The 17,375-nt window shown below is 36.1% G+C and overlaps 1 protein-coding gene across 4 annotated transcripts in view; it reads right to left on the reverse strand.

Annotated features, from left to right (window-relative positions):
* CCDC141 (coiled-coil domain containing 141) overlaps nt 1-17,375 on the reverse strand; it is a 127,996-nt gene that overhangs the window by 57,696 nt on the left and 52,925 nt on the right. For 2 of the 4 annotated variants that reach the window (XM_034428601.3, XM_034428622.3), the window contains exons 6-7: nt 12,355-12,474; nt 4,712-4,906 (exon numbers count right to left, since the gene is read on the reverse strand). In XM_034428601.3, coding sequence (XP_034284492.2) covers nt 4,712-4,906; nt 12,355-12,474 — 315 coding nt within the window. The remainder of the gene's footprint in view (nt 1-4,711; nt 4,907-12,354; nt 12,475-17,375) is intronic. The other 2 variants (XM_034428613.2, XM_034428615.2) reach the window with 2 other exon arrangements.

Consider the following 17,375-nt stretch of genomic DNA (forward strand, 5'->3'; position numbering starts at 1 on the left):
TGCTGCATCTCACGATACGGAGACTTCTTCACCATAGAATGCTGGAGCCGGAGACAGCAGCTGGAAGCTCTGAAGTGACCTTCACACAGGGGATGACAGCTAGACATGGCAGATTTATTAGAATACCTTCTAGAATTCATGAAGTAGTTTTGGGTGAGGGGTGTGTGTATATGTGTGTGTGTGTGTGTATGTGTGTGTGTGTGAGAGAGAGAGAGAGAGAAAGAAAGAGAGAGAGAGATTGTGAGAGATATTTGTGAGTATTTTTTCTTTGATATTGAAATATTTTTGAACATTAGAAGAATTGGTTTATCATTGTTTCTATTTACAAAGAGAACAATGTAATGAGTTGTAGTAAACAGAAATTGGAAGGATTTAGGAGAAAAGCCTGAAAGTGTATATGACTAAAACTGTTATATAATAAATAGTTTTAAATTACAACTTAGTCTGGAATCCCTAAGAAAGAACATAGCACCTCCCATAGCTATGCTACTCACTTCAGCTTTCTTCTCTTCAATTTAGAGTAACGTAGTTAAACTTTGGCCTTCGAAATGATATTTAACAACAACTTTCAACATACATCACTTATTGGCCATGTTGGCTGGACTGGAGATATGTTCAACAGCATCAGTACTTCCACTTTTGATTTAGGGAATATCTTATGTCATAAATCTAATATAGGCATTAAGATCTTCAAAAAGAATCCAGTTCCCATTTTCTTCTTTGTTTACAGTGAACCAGCAGATGGAGCCTAGTGGAACTAAAATTCCCAAACGAATCCCAATTATTACAAATTCTTACTGGTAAGTGGAAGATGGAACCCTTCCATCTGTTTGGTCCTTTGGGTTTCTGGAAAGGGCATATTAAACATGAGCTGCTTGACATTGTGGCTTGACATCTTAATCATCAGTTAGCCCCATAATCTAGCTGCATATTGCAATCCCTTTTCTTCAACCACTCCTTCTAATATTGGAGCATCAAAATCTGGACTACAGCACCAACTATCAGAAGTTCTTATAAGAGAAATCATTTTTATTTCTTGGAATTGTCCTTGAATCTATTCCATCCCTTTTTGTCTTCACCATCTGGAAAGTACAGCTGCCACAACCAAAAGAGGTTACCATAAATACCTCCTGTATATCCCTAATACATTGACATTTTAAAAGGATTAATGATAAACTTTTTGAGCACCAATCATAGCTGAGTAGCACAGAACAAACAAACAAAATACTAATTTGGGCTCTTCACCACATAATCTTTGAACAGATCTAATGGTTTTGGAACATTTTATAATTCTAATGAGGCTCTGAGAACGTGTTTTTTATATAAAAAAACAAGTTTAAGGAATGGCTAACTACCTATTCTGATGCTAAAAATATAAATTACCCACAGTAAAGTCATGAACAACAAGAACAACTAGACACAAGGACAGGTTTTTCCCCGAATTCCATCACTCTGCTAAACAACTAATTCCCACAACACTGTCAAATTAACTACTAAGACTTTATTACTATTCTTCTTCTCATCCTTACTAGTAGCTATCTCTTCCCACTTATGACTATATCCATGTTGCTTGTATCTTTACAACTGATACTGTTTTTATTGTTTCCTAGTATGATTTGATTGCTTATTAGTATCCTATGACTATCACTAAATGATGTATTTTATGATACTTGATGAATATATTTTATTTTTTCTTTATGTACACTGAGAGCATATGCACCGAAGACAAATTCCTTGTGGGTCCAATCACACTTGGCCAATAATGAATTCTATTCTATTCTATTCTATTCTATTCTATTCTATTCTATTCTATTCTATTCTATTCTATTCTATTCTATTCTATTCTATTCTATTCTATTTGAGAGAACTTCACTCTATTTTTTTTACATCATACAAGAAAATATAAAGAAAAATAGCATTGAGTAACTCTCTCTGAAATGGAAGCAGAATGTAAACATTAAAATAACTGCAGCATTAACACTGAGATTCACATAGAACAGGACTGTCAAAATCCTGGCCCGCGGGCCTGATGTGTCACAAGCTGCGCACACCCACGTCTGGTTTAGCAAAGGTGAAAAAAGTCCTAATATGTCACGTGATACCACCACGACGGTGTAAGTTTGACACCCCTGACATAGAAAATCGAATCTTGTAGATACAGCTATATGTGGACTAACTCTGGTGAAAAAAGATACAGTTTTTATACAGTTCCCTACTCCATTTGATTTCTAGATTATTTTGGTGAAGTTAAAAAAACTACTCCACTACTCGAAGTGGAGAAAACACTCTAAAAGTACAACTTTAAATTTAAACATTTGATTTTGAAATTCACCAGAAATAATTTTCTACCCTTTTGAAATGTTAGGCCACTGGCAAACTTTCTCTTTTTAGAGCCTTGTGTAGGAGGTGCGTGCATAAAATAAGAGTTTTGAGTGGTATGATTTTTCTTAAGCCGCAGAAGTGGACCAGCCAAATTTTCTTCATTTTGTCAAAATTATTTTAGGCAGATAAGATATTTTGTTGCTACCAGGAGTCCAGAATCCTTACTATAAAACATCTAAACTAAAGCTTTATCGGTAGTTCACCATTCTGCCTATTCTACATGTTCTGTTTCCATGAATGCACTTCTGTGCATACTTACATCTGTTTTCATGGTATACTTTCCATTTCACACAGGCCACACATCTAATCATGTTTGTGTAGAAACAATGGGAGATTGGAATGACCTATCGTTAATTGTTTTCATCTGACTTATCACTATTTTTTGTGAGGTACGTAACGTTTTACAAAGCTCCCTGGGGTCATCATTCAAAGCTTCTTCCATGTGGTTTGGAAAATGGCAACTTCAATTACCAATCGTCCAGAAGTCCTATACTCCTCTCCTGGTTTTGGCAAAATAATTGACAGTGAAGCAACATCATTCCTTACTTTATCTCTCTGCATATCTCCATCATTCCGCATGGGGGATTATGGGAGCGACGGGGCGCTCCCATGTGACTTCTCTCCTGTGCGAGCTGCATTGGCTTCCAGTGGACTTCCGGGTGCACTTCAAAGTGTTGTGATCACCTTTAAAGCGCTCCATGGCTTAGGGCCGGGATACTTACGGGACCGCCTTCTGCCACCAATAGCCTCCCACCGGCTGGTTCGCTCCCACAGAGAGGGTCTCCTTAGGGTGCCGTCGGCCAGACAATGCCGGCTGGCAACCCCCAGGAGGGGAGCCTTCTCTGTGGTGGCACCTACCCTTTGGAACAATCTACCCCCAGAGATACGAGTGATCTCCGACCTCCGGACTTTTCGTCGGGCCCTAAAAACTTACTTTTTTCAGTTAGCCGGTCTGTCTTGATTTTAGGGTTGGTTTTAAAATTTTGATACGGATTTTAAATTGACAAGTTTTAAATTACGGGCCAAATTTATTTAATTATTTTGAATCTATTTTTAATTGTAATGTTATGTATAAATGTTTTTATTTTGGCTGTTCACCGCCCTGAGTCCGAAAGGAGAAGGGTGGTATAGAAGTTTGAATAATAAATAAATAAATAAATTCAAAGTTAGACTTTGTGTAATTCCACCCCATCACCTTTACTGATCTTATTAATTTCTGTTGAACAGTGATGCATCTCAGATTACATACTAAGCTATTTCACTTCTACTGCACTGATGGTCTAGAGAGCTTTGGGATAGTCTGGTTTCTCCTAGTCTGGTTTCTCTCTCTGATAGAGATATCTGATAGTCTGGTTTCTCTCTCTGCAACCTTAAACACTCAAAGAGCCATTTGGACCCATTTCCACAGAAAATACCGGGAGCCACAAAACCTTGGTGGGCATGGCCAACTCGACATCACACACTTTCACCAGTCACATGAACCCTAGCTATGCCTACCCAGCCAGTCATTAGGGCAGAGAACCAGTTGTTAAAAAACAACGGAAACCACAAAACCCTTTTGACATCTCTCTCTCTCTCCCTCCCTTCCTCCCCCTCTTTCTGTATCTCTCTATGTCGCTCTCTCTCTCTCTCCCCCTCTCTCTGTATCTCTCTCTCTCTGCCCTGGCCGCTTCTCCATCCCCCGCCATTGCCCTTACCTTCTCAGGCTAGGCGAGGAGTGACTGGGAGGGGAGAGCGAGGGATGCGGCCAGCCAGAGGTGGGATCATCCAACAGGGAGCCACAGCAGAGGACCCAAAGAGCCCCATGTGGCTCCGGAGCCACAGGTTGCAGACACCCGTCCTAGGTAATAACTCTATCAGCCCATTTCCTTGGATAAACCCACCTTCTGCACTTCCAGTTCAGGATCCACTTTCAGTTTTCTTAGTAATCCCCAGGAAAAAAAATGTACACAAACAGAAATTTAAAAATGGGAATTGGCATCGGGTGATACTATTATTTCTTGCAGTCTTTGAGAAAGCAGGAGAAAGCACTAACTGATTCAAGATATTTTTGGTAATCCAAAGGTTGATTTCGAACTGTTTTTAAGGAATTGTGTGTATAAACCATAGCCATGTGGAAGTGCTCCATAATCTCATTAATAAAATTGAGGAGGACACCAAAAGAAGCATGGCTGCCAGAAAGTGAGACAAAATCTTCAGGTTGGTTTGCAGATGCTGCCCTCCCCACTTCATCTGTTTATCAATAGAGCTACAAATGTAAGGGAGAGTAATAACCTTTTTGTTCAGCTTTACAATGGGTTTCTGTTAGGAATTTTAATTTTTGACTAACCTTCCTTGCTGCATTGAAGAAGTCATTGGCTTCTTGCAACAATGCTTTCCGTTCTTCGAAACAGCGATTTACTTCTTGTTCCAGTAAGTTCATTTTTTTATTTGAAAGCTTTAGATGCTCTTTTTCTGCATACTCCTCTGAAAGCAGAATTTTGAGTGCCTCTGATTTTAATCCTTGCATAGCGGAATTCCATTCCTGGGAAGAGAAGTGTGACTCAGTTAATTATCTGCCAATGGTGATTTAGATTCAAGTTACTTGATTCACAACAGCAAAGTAATCATAGATAAGAATAATATCCGCACTAAGCTAAAACGTCCCATGCGTCAAAAGATAACATAACATAAATAGCCGCAAGAAAATACACAGAAATCAGCTTGAAAAGAATAAAACTGAAATATTTGATGTGATAATAATCTAACAACAATAAATATTCCTTCCATATGTAATGGTTGCCAGGGAAAGGGGTAGTTAGATATCTCAGGACAATGAATTTCAAAACTGAGAAGCCTTTATTCAATCTGAAGAATTTCTCTGCCAATGCTAAATTATTTATTAACAATTTACTTTATATTGCTGTCTTTGCACTATTTGTAAAAGCAAATCAGCTTGCTCCCAGTAATACATGTATTACTTCTGCATAGAAATTGTTATTTCTGATTTTCCCTCATGTCCCGCTGTGATGCTTCAGTGTGGCAGGTGTGTGTGTGTGATCCTGGGAGGGATGAGGAATGAAGCTGAAACAAGCATATTGAAATATTTTACAGTAGAGATGTCAACATTAAAGATTCCTTAGAAGATATTCCATACTTATAACTGGAAGATGTATAAAAGAGCACTGAACTGTTAGAGGTCTGCAGGAACAGATGGAATGCTCACAGTAGCAAAGTTGGCCAACAGATTGGAAGAGATCAATCTACATTTCAATCCTCAAAAAGGGAGACTAAACAGAGTGTGAAAATTAGTGTAAAATATCTTTAACTTCACATGCTAGCAAAAAATACAAAAGACTCACAGGTGAGCAGTAGACAAGAGATAAGGACTATCTGTAGAAAGATAGATGGATTCAAGTACAGCATTGATAAATGCACTGTTGAAAGATTTGAAGGGACAAGGAAGGGACAAATTGTCATAAGAGAAAATTTACATATTTGATTGTTAAGAGTCAACCTAACTTGATGACACATAATCAATGAATAATAAATTACATTTAATCTGCACACTTAAAAAAATGAGAATGTTATTTTTTTCTCTGAGAAAGCTTATATCAAAAGTCATTGAATTTTAGAATACTAAAATTCTTTATATGATCTGTACTTAAGGTCAATAAGAAAATGTAATGTTATATTTGGTGTCTCGAAGCTACCACATTTAGTGGTGGAGACACTATAACTACATATCTGAAATTCCTGAATTAGTACTTGTGCTATTGGCTTATAGCACAGGTATACAATCTGCATTCCTGAACACTTACATGCTGTCTCCAGGTCCTTGCTAAGAAGGCTACTGAATTGTAATTTTTAAGGTGACAAAAGAGGGATATTATTGGGAATATACTTAATTTGTATGCACTGATCTGATTTACATTCAGTTGTTTTTTTTTGCTCTGACTGCCCCCCCCCCCACTTTGTGGTGGGGAGGCTTGGTGCTGGGATATATTTTGAGTGTGGCTTTTGGTATGCTAGTCAAAGATTAAGATGACTTTTGATTCCAAAACAGGTATGCATCCCTTGTTTTTGTTAATATATTGCCTGGGAACAGGCAAACATTTACACATGATGTGATGTATGAAGTATTCCCCATAGTCTGACCCTGTTTTATAGAATAGAGTACATAAGTAAATGCTGTAATAGAATAGAGTACACTACATAATGCTGTAAATAAGTAAACAGAAATAATGCTGAAAGTTACAGCAACAATTTCCCACAGGAATGGGATATTTGTTAGGCATTTAATGCCCTATACCATTATAATTATAATTATAATTATTATTATTATCTCTTTTATTCATTAAACATGAAACTCAGTCAACTGAACTTTTAAAAATGTGTCACAAATATGATCGACTGGTGCTAATGGTTGATACGGTTGCTGCCAGCATCCTAGGTATCAATCAAGAATCTTCTTAAAATTATTATTATTATTATTATTATTATTATTATTATTATTATTATTATTATTATTATTATTATTATTATTTACTTTATTCATTAAACATGAAACTCAGTCAACTGAACATTCAAAAATGAAATACAAATACCATTGACTGGTGCTAATGTTTGATACGGGTTGCTGCCAGCGTCAGTAGGTATTATTATTATTATTATTATTATTATTATTATTATTATTATTATTATCTTCTTTTCTATCATCTCTTTTGCTGATTATATAATAGTAAAACTGAAATAAAAAGAAATTAATAGAAGTCCTTGAAAACAACTCATATAAAGGTCCTGATTTAAGACGTTTGATATTCAAGTAAAGCTTTAATTAGAGGTCATTTTATCCAACACAATACTGAACTTAAAAAGAAGACTCAAGAGAAAAATGCACGCTATTTTGGATGAGATAAAAAGAAAAGAGGAAGAATTAAAGAAATTGCCAGAAAAGATAAGCATTTCACATCAAATTAAACTTTTATAGCAACAGCTATCTATGTGAACAATAAGAGAACTGGAAATAAAGGTGAACTATGCTAAACAAAAGAATTTTAAATTTGCCAACAAACCAGGGAAATGGTCAGCATATCAATTAAGAAAAAAGAAAGAAAAGAAAATGATTCTGAAACTTTACGATGGAAATACTATATAAATAGACAATGTGGCTATACAAAAGTTTTCATGTATTACTCTAAATTGTATAAAGGACATGATATTTTCTTGAAAAAAATAGACGACTCTTTTTTAAAAATAAAATTTACCAAGGCTTACAGAGAATGAATGGACTTATAACAACAAGAGAAGCATCTGAGGCTATAAAAAGCAACCAGGAAAAGTACCAGGACTAGTTTAAGTATAAGGCTCTTTATTTATTTAGATTTCTATTAAGGTGTGCTTTTGTGTATGTGTGTACACACACACACATTTTTTTTTTATCGTAATGAGTGAGTATGCAAAAAAGCTTTAAAAATGGTTGAAATACATACATTAATTCAGAAATTTTTAAATCATAAATTTTTTTTCAGGGGCGGGGGGTGGTTGATAAAAAGCTGGAAAACACCCATGGATGTTTGCTTTGTTCCTTGGCTTGACATGAGCAAACATTCCCTTAGTAAAATCGGAAGATTTACTGAGTAAATTACCCTTTTTTTCTTTTCTGGTATTTACTTGCCAGCTTGTTTTGTATGGATGAAAAATGTATTGCACCGATATGTCTGACAACCGATGTGTAAATGTTAAAGCAGAATATCCCGAAATGATGCAAATGAGTGCCTTCTTAGTTCTATTACTTATGGTCTATACTTCAGTTCTTGTTCAATTTGAAATATGACTGATAACAATTATTACCGGTAGTTGCCAACCAGGATCCTTCAATATATATTACTCACCGTGAACAAGACACTAATATAATAGACTCTCCTAATGGTGAATTAAGTTATAGAAAACCCCATTTATAAACAATGTAGAGTCTAGATTTTGCAGTGCTATTCATGTGCTAATTAAAATTTTACTTGTGGAAAATCCTTGCTTAGAAAAGCTGAAATCACTGAAGAGTTTTAAATGGAAAGAACATTTATAAATTGGTCTCAATAGTTAGTTCCTCAGTGCCAACCTAGCAGATATATTTCAATTAAAATTGAATTTTCTTTAATAATCATACCAGCTCTCTGCTTTTTTTAAATCTTCAGAATGGTTAAGAGTTTAACCTTTGGATCAGAATAATAATACTGGACAAAGATTCAAAGTTTAAGGGGAAAAATATAACCCTCAACTCAGTGGTGGGTTGCCCCCGGTTCGGACTGGTTCGCAAGAACCGGTAGTAAAGCCGGCAGGAGGCCCCGCCCACCACCCCGGATGTTGTCATCGCGCGAACCCATTGCAAACCGGTAGTAAAGGTAAGTAGAACCCACCCCTGCCTTAACATCTACAAGGGAAGAATATCTGTTTCATAAAAGCCTCATTCTTTAGAATCTCTTCAGATAGAATTCCATTCACTCACAAACCACATTTATTATTTAATGGTATGTGTCTTTTAATAAACAATAACACAGGGTCACTATATGAATTTTAAAATAAAAGCTGATTTGCTTCTATCAATTACATGAAGTCTTTCTTTCCATTATAGAAATTTTGGAGTCACCCCTAATTCCTTACCCCCCAATCTGAAATATTAATTAATGAGCATTCAGGTGTGCACTGCACGCTAATCGGGACTAATAAGGCCTTTTTCACTGATTTGAATCCCACATGGCCAATATTATATTTCATATATTTACTTTTAAAATGTAACAAATGCCTTTCTAAATAAATAAATAATAAATAAACAAACACTCAAGGCAAATGTGGCTGAGATACCAATGAAAATGACACATACGTTAAATCTACCAAATTATGGGAAGATTATATCCAAATTGTGGGTGTGTCTATCATAATTTTCTACCTACCCAAAGCCAAAGAGCATACTAAACTATGAAGACAACAGTTTAAAAGCATTACTAGTAGTGCTTGCTCATTCTTATTCAGGTGTTCAGAAGTCATTACAGGTAATTCTCAATTTACAACCCAATTGGGATCACAATTTCCATGGCTAATTATTAAGTGAGTCAAGCCCAATTTTATGTCTTTTTTTGCCATGGTTGTTCAGTGAATCACTGCAATTGTTCAATGAATCACATAGTTGTTAAGCAATTCCAACTTTCCCTATTGACTTTGCTTATAGGAAGATGGCTGGGAAGGTTGCAAATGGTGATCACATGATTCTGGAACTGTGCAACTGTTGAAAATACATACCAGTCGCCAAGTGCCCAAATTTTGATCACCTGAGTATGGCGATGCTGTGATGGTCATAAGTGCAAGGACCAATTTTAAGTCACTTTTTCAATCCCCTTGTAACAGTTGCTAAATGAATTGTTTTAAGTTGACTGTTAAACCTCTTTAAACCTGTCCCCCTAGATCAGGGGTGTCAAACTCGGGGTGTCACATTTTTGTCACGTGATGTATTGTGATTTTCCCCCCCCCTTCGCTAAACCTGGGGTGGGCATGGCCAGCGTGTGATGCATCCATCCTCAAGTTTGGGCTGCGAGTTTGACACCCCTGCCCTAGATACTTATGTATACTATGTCCACCTCAATTACTCTTCCCAATGAAAAGTTAATGCCACTTTGAAGGAGGCCTACGCATCCCTGTGGCCATACATATTGTCTCCTTTGGAGTAAGACTAATTATAAGTTGGCCAGCCCATACATCAGCTTCTGAGGATATTGCCTGTTTTAGAGGGCCTTTCGTGGAGTCAGTACTCCATTCTTAAATACAGGGATCATGTAATATGTGACTCATCCTTCAGATAAATTCTTTCTTAATCCCTTGGACAAAGATATTTTTTCCTGGCCATCTGCTGAGATATTGAGAAAAAATTCTGAACATCTAAGATAAGTTGTGGAATATGTCTTACTTATAACAAAGAATTCATAGTCATTTGGTTTGGTCTAAAGTGGCCATAAATGTTATGTTTTGAAAGCTAAGTGATATTTGTAGCAAGAAAATGAAGTTACATGTTTTCACCAAAACCAAATAAAAGTATGCTATTGCTGTCTTTTCAATTTCTTTGAATAACTCCAAAAACATTTAGCCTTACATATAACCTTTCGTGATTCTCCACAGAACAGTTCACGCTATTTCACATTATGTCTTCAGAGAAAGTAACCTTTTAAATTGCTGCTTTCGGTGTTTCATTCTCAACCCTTGATAGATCCAAGATTGAACTTGTAGTTTTTTAAAAAGTTAAGAAAAGGTAAGGCGAAAATAGAAAAGTAGAAATGATGCTTTACTAAAAAATAAAAACATTTGGACCATTTGTTCTCAAGAAGTTGTCGGGCTTTCAAAATCATGCACTTGTTGAAAAAAACAAATGTTCCTTTGAAAAGCTAGTTGCAAAAAAGAGTTGTTAAGTATAAAGTAAATTGGAATGATTAACTTTCTCCTTTTAATGGAAGGCAATTTGCTAGCTCTTCTATAGAAGATATTACTAAAAGTCTAGGCAGATATTTTGTTGTTGGGTTTTTTCCCCTAGTTAAATTTAATAACATGCATTCTGCCATGAAATATGCATGTCATTCTGTTAATGATGGAGCAAACTGAGAAATATCTGTGCAATTCATTTTGTAAAATAATTTAAAACAAAAGAACCAACTTTATCAACAGTACCCTTGAAAATTATACCTCCAAAGCTGGTTCATAAAAATGTTGTAACTAGATTAGAAAAAGAGCTGTAGTGAGCACAAGCTGAAATATTAGCATAAATCTTTAAAACAAATAAATAAAAGGGTGACTGCTCAAAAAGAAGGTAGCTGGTGAAGTTGCCTTTCTGCATCTTTCTGCAGATAGCATCAGTGCTTTTGTTTCCATAGCCAACTTCAGCACTAGCTGGAAGACAGGTTAGAGTAGATGGTACAGACGACCCTCTGTATCATCTGTTTCCAATTTACAGGTTTCGCTCTAAGCAACAGCAAATGCAGGAGAGAAGAAAGAACCAGGTTGGGAATGTAATGGGCAACAGATTCAAGCTGTGCACTTTTTCACATCAGAGCCGTGATCTGGATGACCTCCAGCTATTTGTGAAAGACAAGTTCTGTACCCAGGCACAGTACATGTATTTTGGTCATTAAGGGATGAATTATTGTTCCCTTCAATTTTGCATCAATTGGCCTACAGTATATAAAAATGCATACATTAACATTGCATTTGATGAGCCCTTATGCACAGGTTACAGCAAGGGTGTCAAACTCGTGTCGTCATGGCATTGTCACGTGACATATCATGACTTTTTTCCCCTTTCCTAAACTGGGCTTGGGGGTAGCCAGGGCATGACGCATCCGGTCCGTGGGCCACGAGTTTGACAGCCCTGGGTTACAGCATTAAACTACTATAGTTTCTATTTATCCATGGAATTTACTGGATGATTTACACTATTTGCTATTCATTAACTTATGTAGATAAAATGGTGGTGAAGGAAGAAGAATCCTTATGTTCCTTTGAATGAAGTTGGAGTATGTGCATATATGTGTGTTGTGGGTGAGGTGGCCTTTCAGTCTTTGGATTGCCTGAAATCCCCGATTTATTTATTTTTTATGAACTGATTTCACTGGTTTCTAAATATTTTTCCATGTAATGCTATTTTTATTGTTGACATTTACTCTACCTTCAAGCATGCTACAGGTTTTGCTAGAAAGAACAAAGCAATTTCAGACTGAGCTAAGAAGGATGATTCCTTACAAGTAATAAGAAAAGCTTCATCTTGAAATAGGAAAACAACAATAATAAAAAAAGATAATGGTAATCAGATTATGTAATCTTAGATAAATATTTTAAAAATCAATGTCTTAAATTAAAGTACAATCTTCTTAAAAAAATAAAAACAAAAACATCAATAGAATACTCCATAAGGGATTGGAAAATTAGAATGTGACCACTTCAGATAAAGAGTCTTACTTTAACCTTATATTCCATTTCCTTGTGTTCCTGAAGCAATGCTTCATTTTCCTTTAAAGATGAGCCCAAGTTTTGCTTATTAGTGTAATCTTTTATGTTCTTCTTGTACCAAGAGGTTATCTGAAATCAGAAACAATCTTTTAAATGAATAATGTACGCAAAGAGCTTGAAGGAAGCTGAGTCAATAGGGATAGAATCTGCTCTGCTGACACAAGCTATTCTCTTGTGGACTGGCAGATGGATGTTTTATTCACTGTGTTAAGTCAAAAGATCATTTCTTAGATTGTGTTGTATTAAGTCAGACAACTGTGGTTTGTTCTATAACCCATGGTTATATAAATCAGAACTTAGCATGATGTGTGAATCCATCCACACAATATTTTTTTTAACCTGTGGCAAATATATTCTCAATCATTATGTAACAATTCTAGGAGCGTTGATAATGAGCACATCATGTTAGGTTCCTATTTACAATAATTGGGCCCCTGTAGTTCTACTACCTTGTTAGGTTCCTGGAGAATAGCCATAATAGAACTGGGCATTATACCCTACCTAATGTAAAATGTGTGGTGGTCTATTATTTTTTAGCAATGGTATTTTTAAAATAATTTTTACAATTATAATTAAGATTATAAAATTAAGATTATAATAATAATCTTGGGTCTCACGATGGGTATTCCTTATCATATTCTTTCAATTGCTCAGATATCTGCAAAGAGGTAGAACTCCAGTCATTTGTATCTTGCTCAGAAATGCTAAATGGAGATTGGGCGGGGGTGGTATTAAGGAAGTTAGACTAATTAAACCAGCATTAGGACAATGGGAGGCAAGCTGTGTCCCTTTTCTATGGACATTGCAACATTGTGCTTATTCCCCAAAGGGTCAGAGGCTGCAGTGAATGTGATGCTTTGACTATTCTGACAGAAGAAAACACTGCTATTTAGCGAAAAACTTTTCCATTAACTACCAAAACCAGTTTTTATGCTATTAAACAATATGCACCAATACCATACTTCTAAGATGAAAATATTATTAAAATATTGTATTTAACATAAGGAAGCCATAAACAGAAAAACTTGCATTAGAATGTTAATCTATTCTTGATGTTGTTTATTCAGCAGTTGCCATTTCCAGATGTGTTGGACTACAATTCCCATTATCATTGCAACATAGGCATTTGTAAGCGGATGACAGTAGTACGAAGTAAATCCTATCTAATTTAATTCGGCTTAATTCTGAATAGACATATAAATGTACATTTTTGTTTTCAATTTACTTCACTGCAATGTTTCATTTCCAGAACTGTGTTTTGCTATACCAGTACTTCTAAGTGTTTTTTAAAAATTGGTCTATTTGTTTTAGTTTCAGCCAGAGCCCCTTTTAGGCAATTTTATCAATGTGTAATAGGAAGGAGCAGAATCGCATTTCATGATCACCAAAATTGCTAATGAGGATTAAGACAACATAAATAAGACAACATTATTATGTTTGGTGCCAAAATTTGCTGCCCCACAATTCTACTTCCAGAAATTGACTGTACTCAATTATAGTGGAGATCATGAGAATGACACAGCATTTCATCCACATTGCACAACTCAGTTCAAAGACAAACTGACCCATCAACCACACCAGCCTCTTCTCTACAAAGTGACACTGCACACCCTTCCCCAGCAGCTGTTACCTCATGCCACTATAATGTAAAGACTGTTGAGTTAGGACTGAGTCAAAATGGCAGCCAAAAATGGTGTGATTGAAGCAATGCACATAAAAACAGGCAGAACTTCGATCAGACCAATGTGTCTGCTATCTTGATTTCTTTGACAACATCCTGCAGGTGGCTCTGATGAGGACCGAAGAGTAACAGGTCAAAATGCCTCAACCATGAAATTTACAAGATATTTTCAGGCCAGTCACCTTTCTCATCCTGACTTATTGTACAGAGTGATTGGGAGGAAAACCAGAAGGAACACAAGTAATCACAATACTACTAACTTAAGATATGGGAAGGTAACGATGATAGAATTGGGCTAAGTAAACAAGGCCTATCATTTCTGGGCTGCAAAGCCTGGATGATCCTTAGATGGCTACAGAAAATCAACTCTTTGTTCCCAAGTTTGCAACCCAGCTAAACTATGCCTCAAGGAAGTAAATGATGGCATCGCATAACAACTACAAGTAATTATGAAAACAGATCCTCTGTTCCTATAGCTGTATTCACTGGAGCTGTAATGAACATGTAGAAGCCAATCCTGCATAATCCTTCATTAATACCACAACAGCCCTAATATGGAAATAAAATGAATAATGTACATGCTACAGTGCAGGATTTTTTTTTTACTTTAACTCCATATTGAATAATCGTCTAAGCATAGACCACAATCCAACATTTAATTATTCATCCCGAACCAAGAAAACTACCCAAAAATGTCTCTAAATCACTAGAAATCTATCTTTCCTTGAAAGGCCCTAGGAAGGAGGCAATGGAAAACCACCTCTGAAAAACCTTGCTAAGAAAACTGCAGGAACTTGTCTAGGCAATTTGAGAATCAGGCCAAATTGAACGGAAGGGGAAAAAATTACACTAGACAGACTCCATCTTCTGTCTCATTAATGAGTCAATTAGAAAGAATGTTGCTAAGAATATTCTGAACATAAACAAGAGTGTTTCCAATAAACTGTTCAACTACAAACTCAGCAAATTACCAAGGTGTTCAGAGTAGCACAGGATTAAAAAAAAAGATAATTAAAGAAATTAAATTTTCATTTGGTGTCACACCATAAGATGACTTTTTGAGTGCTTCGAATTTATTCATTTTGATTATCGCTCCACATTCAACTCCTGATTTCATTTTTAAATAAAAAATCTGAAGAAGTGGATATATAATCACACATTTTCCCCTGACAAACTTGGGATCTGAACTGAAGTGAAGTATAATGCAGTGGCTCAATTGAGCCATAGTGGTAAATCATTATGATTATGAGTTTTGCTTTGTGATTTCCTTTTTTTTTGAAGGAGAAAGTTTTGGCATTTTTCCTTTCACTTCAGAATACCATGACCATGTTTTCTTGGGAAAAAATAAAGGACAAATCTAAATAAGGGGCAAATCTGAAAGAGGTTCATAAGGATTTTAAAGTATTGTTTATTGTTTGCTTTACAAAAGAAAATTCGCAAGAAAATAAAATTTAAAAATTCTAAAGAACAGCTTTTTGAAACAAGAACTCTACATTATAAAGGATATGGGGCAGTGGTAGTATTCAGCCAGTTCTATCCGGTTTGGGCAAACCGGTAGCGGCAGCTGTGGGTGGCTCTGCCCATCCACCCAAACATCATCACGTCCCATTTTTGACCCTCTGAGAATGCGCGGAAGGATCTTGCGCGCACTCACGAACTGGTAGCGAAGGTAAGTGACTATCACCCCTGATATGGGGTCACTGTACTTTACAGCAAACTAGGTTTTTTTATTTACATATTTAATTCATCTCATGACCCTGGTCAGTTCACACTAATAAAAATTCTGTGATATGGCTAAAATGAATTTTAAATCACAATTAACTGAAAAGGCCTGAGGAATAATCCACTTTTAGGGAGTTTCTTAACCAGTATTACAATTTGAGCCAATCTCATATGCATGGAGAAGCTCATCATGAGGATGAAGGCCATAATGGAGGAACTATGTCTCCTAGTCTGCCTTCCCCCTCAACTTTCAGATAATGGGGCATCACCAACAATTTGTCCTGATAAAGAGTCCTCAGACTCTGATTAGAGGAGTCTGTCTTGAATTTATATAAGGCCAAGCCATATAGGGTTTTATAAGTTAAAACAAGCATTTTGAATTGTATCCAGGAATCTCCTGGCAGTTTAAATCAGGATCCAAAATCATAAGCCATAGTTTAGGATTTCAATTGAGGGGAAGCCTGGTTTGTTGCTAAATAATAACAGGAATTATTGAAGTCTTCCTCTTGGACACAAATTTCAGAGAAATGGAGGAAAGTAGCATATGAATCTGAAGCAGGTTGCAGCTCACCCCTACCCCACAAATCATGTTTTGGAGGAAGACTATAATATTGACAGTATATTTCTGTCAGATTTTGTTTTAGTTTAGTTTAATTTAAGAGATCTGTGTGAGAAACGGCCCCTAGGTTTAGGTGAGGAATGCCAACCTTTTGAAATAAATTGTTACATCTGGCATTTTTTAGCAAGTGATAGGTGGTCGAAGAAAACAGCTCTTGTAAGGAGTGTTTGCTCATTCACAGAGTGAATGTCACAGCAGGTAGGTACAGTCAAACACAAAATATCAATTATCAGAAGATAAACGTATAAGATTGCTCTGTGTCACAATCTCTAGGCAACCAAGACATTCAGTATCAAGCCATAGCCTACTATCAAGAGACTTAATCTCTCACTTTCCATCAACTCTGCAATTGTCCCTGGCTCCTATAACTAACAGTAGGGAAAGAAACTTGTTGAAGAAGCGAAAAACGAAGAGGGTCTTTTCCCCTGGGTATTTTTAATAGATTGATAATATGCTGCAAAACTCCTTGAATGAAAGTTGGTTCTGCGAAACTGGCAACAAAGAGAAACGTATGAAACGACACTAAGATTTTATGCAAAGGAACAAAAGTATGGACAGCTATATCTATCTAAAGCAGAACAATGGATAATACAGAATTGATAAATCAATATATTTTTAGCTTTTAACCTAAGTCCGAATGAAAGAATTGGTGGTGTTCATCCACATTTCATGACCACTTTTATCTTTTTATAATTTTCAAAACTACAGTCATGTTTACGAGGAATCCAAGACCATTCTTAGAAATAAGGATGATTCCAAAGGCAACATACCACTTTCTTTTGTATCTTTGCTTAATATTAAAGTAATATTTAATACCATTTTTAAGAGAGAGAGAGAGGGAGGGAGAGAGAAGGCCTTATGGGTCTCAGAAGAATTTCTCTAAATGTCTATGGAGATTCTCAGTCATCCAGGTTATGGTTGTCCCAAAGGTGCTTTTTCAAGAGGCAA

The sequence above is a fragment of the Pantherophis guttatus genome, chromosome 1, assembly GCF_059756535.1.
Source record: "Pantherophis guttatus breed Tessera chromosome 1, ASM5975653v1, whole genome shotgun sequence".
NCBI classification, from domain to species: Eukaryota; Metazoa; Chordata; class Lepidosauria; order Squamata; family Colubridae; genus Pantherophis; species Pantherophis guttatus.